The sequence below is a fragment of the Strix uralensis genome, chromosome 28 (assembly GCF_047716275.1).
Source record: "Strix uralensis isolate ZFMK-TIS-50842 chromosome 28, bStrUra1, whole genome shotgun sequence".
NCBI lineage: Eukaryota > Metazoa > Chordata > Aves > Strigiformes > Strigidae > Strix > Strix uralensis.
Window position 1 is genome coordinate 2480930 of NC_133999.1, and position 5878 is coordinate 2486807.

At 63.6% G+C, this 5878-nt stretch overlaps 1 protein-coding gene across 1 annotated transcript; it reads right to left on the reverse strand.

The window, feature by feature from the left end:
- Positions 1-681: 681 nt before the first annotated feature.
- DOK2 (docking protein 2) lies at positions 682-5878 on the reverse strand. The gene is made up of 5 exons (XM_074852274.1): positions 5462-5878; positions 3908-4204; positions 3681-3789; positions 3092-3273; positions 682-3020 (listed from the first exon to the last, which is right to left on the reverse strand). Exons 1-5 carry the CDS (start codon positions 5522-5524, stop codon positions 2118-2120), a joined length of 1554 nt encoding a protein of 517 aa, XP_074708375.1. The 5' UTR covers positions 5525-5878; the 3' UTR covers positions 682-2117.

The window sequence follows — 5878 nt, forward strand, 5'->3', positions numbered from 1 at the left end:
CGGTACAAATCTCGTTAGACCCGTAGGATCTTTAAGTGAAGTCCGGAAGGTGTTTCCATTTCTTTGGTTAATGAAGAAAAATAGCTGTGAAGGCGGCTGGAAGGAGCGGGGATTGCAGCAGCAAGCCGGGCTGGAGGGCGGCGAGGAGAGAGGACTGTGTTAACACTGATTAATAATAAATAACCACCATAATGAGCACTAATTAATAATAGCACATGCTTAAGCAATTGATTTGCGGTGAATGGCGCTGTGCTGTCAGGAGTCCCCATCGCTCCAGCTCTGGGTGCTCCTGGCCTTGCCCGGGGTCCAGAGGTGGGAGCTGGGACAGGGACCGTCCTCGCGGCCGCAGGAACAGACCCGGGAAAGGATGCGGAGCCGTGGGCTCAGGACCATCTCCCACCCCCCTCTGTCGCCTTCTAAACCCCTGCCCATCCCTCCAGCAGGTCCCAGGGCATGGCCAGATCTTCCTCGCTCCATGCTCTTCCTCGGTCCAATGTTCCCTCACTGGAAAAACCTACTAGATTTGGTTTTTCTCTTTTTTTTTTTTTTAGGGTGTTTCTGCACAGGGAGCACCCCCTGTGCCCTGCGTGACCCCGGACGGAGCAGGTTGCTTGCACAAGGGGAGCATGGCTGTCGGGGACATGTTTGTTTCCTGGCCTGTTCAATTCAGCGTGTGATAGATAGATTGATATGGAGCTTTAATCAGTGTAATATATAAAGCACTTAATTTGCCTTATTAAAAGTCTGCACTTTGGATTTTCAGGATCCAGGAAATTAACTCAAGCACCTAAGCATTTATTTGATTGAAAGAGATTATAAATAATTCATGCCTTTTCTTTGCCTTCAGTGGAAGACCTGCTGGGGTGTTGGGGACCGGCAGCAGCTCCCGGGGTCCCTCCGTCGTGGCACCGGAGAGGGCCCGTGCGGGGTGATGGGCACCGACGGAGCCCAGGGCAGCCCTGGGGGATCATTCTGTGCCGGGGGACCATCATCCGATGGGAGATTGGGGCTGGTGCCTCCCACTGTGCCCGGCTGAGCGGCTGGATGTCAGGGCTAGAGGTGGCCAGGAGGAGGAGGAGGAAGAGGATGAGGAGCAGGCTGACCCAGAGCAAGTCAGGCGGTGTCAGGCCACGTACTGGTCTCACTGTACTGGGAGGAGAGGAGCCAGCCACTAAAATCACCATGACAATAAAGCTGAGTGTTTCATCTATAATTCAGAGGAGCTGGAAAGTGGTTTTATAAAAAAAAAAAAAAAAAAAAATTAAAAATAAAAACGTGGCTGAGACAGTAGAAATTTATGTCACTGTTCTTGCTGAGCGAGGATGTGGCGTGACCTTCGGACAAGCGCGGTGCCCAGCCCCGGCCACGATGCTGCTGCGGGGGGGCTGAGAGCTGGGCCCGTGCTGGGGGGGGCTGGGGGCCACGTGTGGCCACGGTGCCACCGCAGCCAGGGCTGAGAGGGGTGAAGATTTGGGGGAGCGGGGGGGGGGGGGGGGGTGAGAAGAGAAATCTGCAGGTGGGGTGTGTTTGCTGTGTGCGCTGCGCATCATGGGGTGGCCTTCGAGGTCGGGGGGGGTGTCCCTGGGGGGGGGTTGTCCCTGGGGGTACGCACCGTCCGGCTGCATTCATGGGATGGGGTGTGCACCCCTGGGGGGGTCTGCGACATGCAGAGCTGGGGGTCCTGAGGTTTGGCTGGATGGGGAGTGGGGAGCGTTTTGGGATCCGGCGCGCAGGAGCCGGGTGCGAAGCGCTGGCCCCGAGGCTACGGGGTGCGACTGGGGGGGCTGCTGGGGAGCGGGGTAGTGGCGGGGGGGGCCCTGCCCAACCGCTGCCTGCCCTGCCTGTACGGCGGGCTCACACTGCCCTCCAGCGGGCACATCCCGGCTGCCGGCCCCGCAGCCGGCCAGATGTGCCCCGCAGCCGGCCAGATGTGCCCCATCAACTGGCCAGATGTGCCCCATCAGCTGGCCAGATGTGCCCCGCCGCTCTGGGGGGATGCTCGGGCGGAGGGAAGCGCTTCGCCCCGTCCCTTCCAGCCATGGGTGTGCTGACCTGGGGGGGGGTCTCAGCTCTGCTGGGCTGGGGCGGGGGGGTCCTCTCCTCCTCCTCCATCCCGCTCACTGCAGGTTCCTCTTCTTTGTGAATTTGAGGGCCACGTTGTCGTACTCGGTGTCCCCCAGCCACTCCTTGCCCTGCAGCAGGAAGGGCTGCCGGAGAGTGACAGGTCTCTTGGGCACCGCGTAGTCATCCCGCTGCGGGTTGTAGGGGTACTCGTGCCCGGGGGGCTCCTCCGGGGCCGCCTGCAGCCTCCACGCCTCCCCCTTCACCTCCTCGGGCTCGTCGTAGACAGTGTGAGCGGACAGACCCTCGGGCTCGTCATAGATGTGGTCGGACTTGGCGGCAGTGGGGCACAGCGGGGGCTGCTTGCCTGCTTGCCCCCCTAACTCCTTGATGCTGTCGTAGAAGGGGTCGGGGACCTCCTTGGGGCAATGGACCAGGTTACTGAACTTGTGAGCCACGAAGGTCTTGGCGATGGTGTCGAAGGGGATGGCGTACTCGGATTCGGTGGCCACCTTGGCCGGACCATCCTTCCTCCGGCCCTTCTCCGGCACCTGGGGGTTCCCCCGGTGGAGGGAGCTGAAGGGCTCGGTGTAGGGGCTGTCAGCACTGCGGGAGGGCAGGAAGGCGCCCGACAGCTCCCCAGTCCCAGGGCTGCTGCTGGGGGGCATCATCAGCTTGGCTTTGGGCACCTTCCCCTCCCAGATGGACTCCAACAAGGCACCCTTGGTGCCACCGGGCTCCTCGTGCCCCTGCGACCAACTGGGCTTCTTGGCATGGCCGAGCGGCTGGGAGCCGTCATCCCCGGGGCCGCCCCGCCGCGGCTCCTCAGCCCCACGGCCACGATGCACGTTGATGGCCAGCTCGATCACCTGGAAGATCTCGTTGCCTTGCCTGGTCTCAAACTCAAAGTTGCCTTCTCCGGATGCACAGCGCCGGCCGGCCTCGAAGGAGAAGGTCGCCTGGGGAGGGGCAGGATCAGGTCCCTGTGCTGCAGCCCGCCGCCAGCCCACCCTTCCCGGACCACCCTTACCTTATCCCGTCCGAAGCGCCGCAGGAAGCGGTAGGGCCAGCTGTAGAGGATCTCCGAGGTCTGGAAATCCCGCAGCTCCAGCGCCTCTTCGCTGGCTCGCAGGATGAACCGGCCCCAGAGCCGGCAGCGCTCGGAGGACTCGGTGGCCCTCACCGTCACCTTGAACTCCTGCTCCAAGCCGGCTGGGGATGGAGGAGAGTGGCATTTAACACGTGCAAGGAGCTCTACGAGAGCACAGCTGCGTCTCCCACTGCAGAGGGGGGCCGTGGGGCTTGTAACCCCTGCAGCCAGAGCGGCGGGGAAGCGGCGTCCGGCTGATAAGGGCTCAAGGGCTCCGGCCACACGGCAGCAGCCCGATAGCACAGCGAAACCCGGCCCTGCCAAACCGCAGAGCAGGAAGAGGCTATTTCAGGAGGAAACTTTCCACCAAGCTGCCCACGTGTAGCTGCTGCAGGGGCTGCTCTGGGGGGCAAAACCAGCCGAGGTGCCTCTGGAAGGTGGGGAGGGGATGAGATGCTGCAGGACACGCGCTGCCTCCTGAGCAAGAAAACCCAACTCCGCTGCACCTTCCCCACCTCCCAGTGCCTACCTTTGTCTCGGGAGCTGTAGAGGGAGTTTTCCTCCATGGAGAACTGGCTGTCAGTGCTCAGTGAGCTCTGCTGGCCATCCTTGCCTGCTGCCTGCTCCTCCCTGCTCCTCTGCCCGGGAAAGAGCAGCCGGTGAGCAAGGGCATCCCCCCATCAGAGCAACCCCCCGGGATTCCCCCCAAAGATCCCGCTGTATCCCGTGCCCTGGTGATCCCCGGCCGGTGCGTACCGGGAAGGCCAGCTCGCACAGCTTCTGGATCCAGTCGGCCACCTCGGTGCCGTCAGTGGCCAGGAGGTACCGCTTGTCGGTGGTTTCCAGGAGGAAGGGGACGGTCTCCTTGGGGCACCCGGCGTCGCCGCTCACCTCCGCCACGTGCACGCAGTCGCTCAGCTTGACCAGCCGTTTGCTGCCTTCGCCTTTCCGCAGCTTCTCGGCAGCCGGCGGCACCGAGCCCTCGAAAAGCTCCAGGCGGGCGGTGGAGCAGGAGCTTTCCCGGTATAAAATGCCCCAAAACTTCCTCCATTTCTGCCGTGGGGAGAAGCAGCAAGAGGAGTGAAAGCCCAGCATGGGCCAGCTCTGCTTTTCACCCTTCCCGTTTTCATCCCCTTGGGATCATGCACGAACCCGGGGCGGGACATCGCTGCAAACCCCTCCAGGGTCCGGGCAGGGTCTTGCACCATCGCCCAGGCCAAAGCTGGGGGTGACATGAACTGGGCAGCGTGAGGAAAAGCTTCCCCGACACAGAGCCTGCGGTCAGGCTTTCCAGCCGGGAAAGGCACCGGCAGCATCCCAGCCTCACCCAGCAGCACGCCTGCGCCCACCCTGCAGCACCCAAAAGCCGTGCCGACGGCCCCCCGCTGCCGAAGGACTTTCAGCTCCTTGCTCGCTCCATCTTCCCTGAAAACACCAACTTTCGAAGCGATTCCTGACTCGCCCGCCGAGGAGGCAGCGATTCACCGCACACCCACGCGTGGGAGGCACCGGCAACGGCGGAGGGGAAGCGGCGGGAGGGGAAGTTTTGCACCGAAATGGAGCATCCTCCACGGCAGCTCCCTGCACCAGGGACCTGCTGGGGCCGGCAGGCTTTGCCGAAACGCTGCACCCTTTTGCCAGGACGTGTTTTGGGGACCCACCGCGGAGGTGGTCTCTGCCCCGTCCTCCACCATCGCAGGCTTCGTGTGTGGCGGCAGCTGCCTTGCTGCAGGAAGGCGATGCCCTGCCGCCCTGCCTGCTGCCCTGCCTGCCCTGCCTGCTGCCCTGCCTTCCCTGCCTGCCCTGCCTTCCCTGCCTGCCCTGCCTGCCACCCTGCCTCACACTCGCCCTGCCTGCGGCATTTTGAGCCCCTCAACTCTGTCTCCCACCCGAGCGCGGAGCCGGAGACGCCCGGGTGGCTCCTTCCCCTTCTTACACAAGAGCGGTGCCGGCGGGAGCCGTTGCCAAACCCCGGCTGTTATCAGCCACTGAAGCCATGAGGCTTTGGGGGTTGCATCTGTTTGCGCCACGGCTCTGGCCCGTTTCGCACAGCCTCTACCTGGGGGGGTCCAACAGGGAGAGGAGGAGGGGGGTTCCCTTTGTAATATGTCCCCAGCACCTTCCACCCCTTGCCCGTCCCCACCGGCCCAACATGCTGGTGGAGAGCCGAAGGACGGTGGGGGAGCCAATGGGTAGGAGCATCCCGTTCCCTTCGCACGCAACCCCCCCCCGTACCCCCTTATCCAACCCAATGGAGCCCCCCCGTGGGACTTCCCCAGGGACTGAGCAGCCCCCCCGCCACCTTCTCACCTTCCCGAAGGTCTGCTGCAGCTGGAGGTAGAGCGCACCCCGCTTCACCACCGCCTCCTCCATCCTCCAGCCACCAGCATCCTCGTATGCTGCCTCTGCGCCGCCAGCCCCCCCCACCCCACAGCTCCAGGGGGGGTCTCGGCCCGGCCACACACCCCTGTCCTGTCGCAGCGCTGCCGTCGCACCAGGCTGTGCTGTCTCAGCATGTGACGTGCGGTCGGGCTCTTCTGTTTCCTACGCTCGCACGGCGCGGGCTTCGGTTTCCTGCGCCTGCGAACTTACCAAAAAGGGCAGAGCCGACCGCACGCCCGCCCCGGCCCCCGACCCCGGCTGCCGCGCGCCCGCAGCATCGCCAGGAATCAGGCAGCCCCGCCACGGGCAGCGCCCTGGCCGTGCCTCAGTTTTCCCATCTGTGAA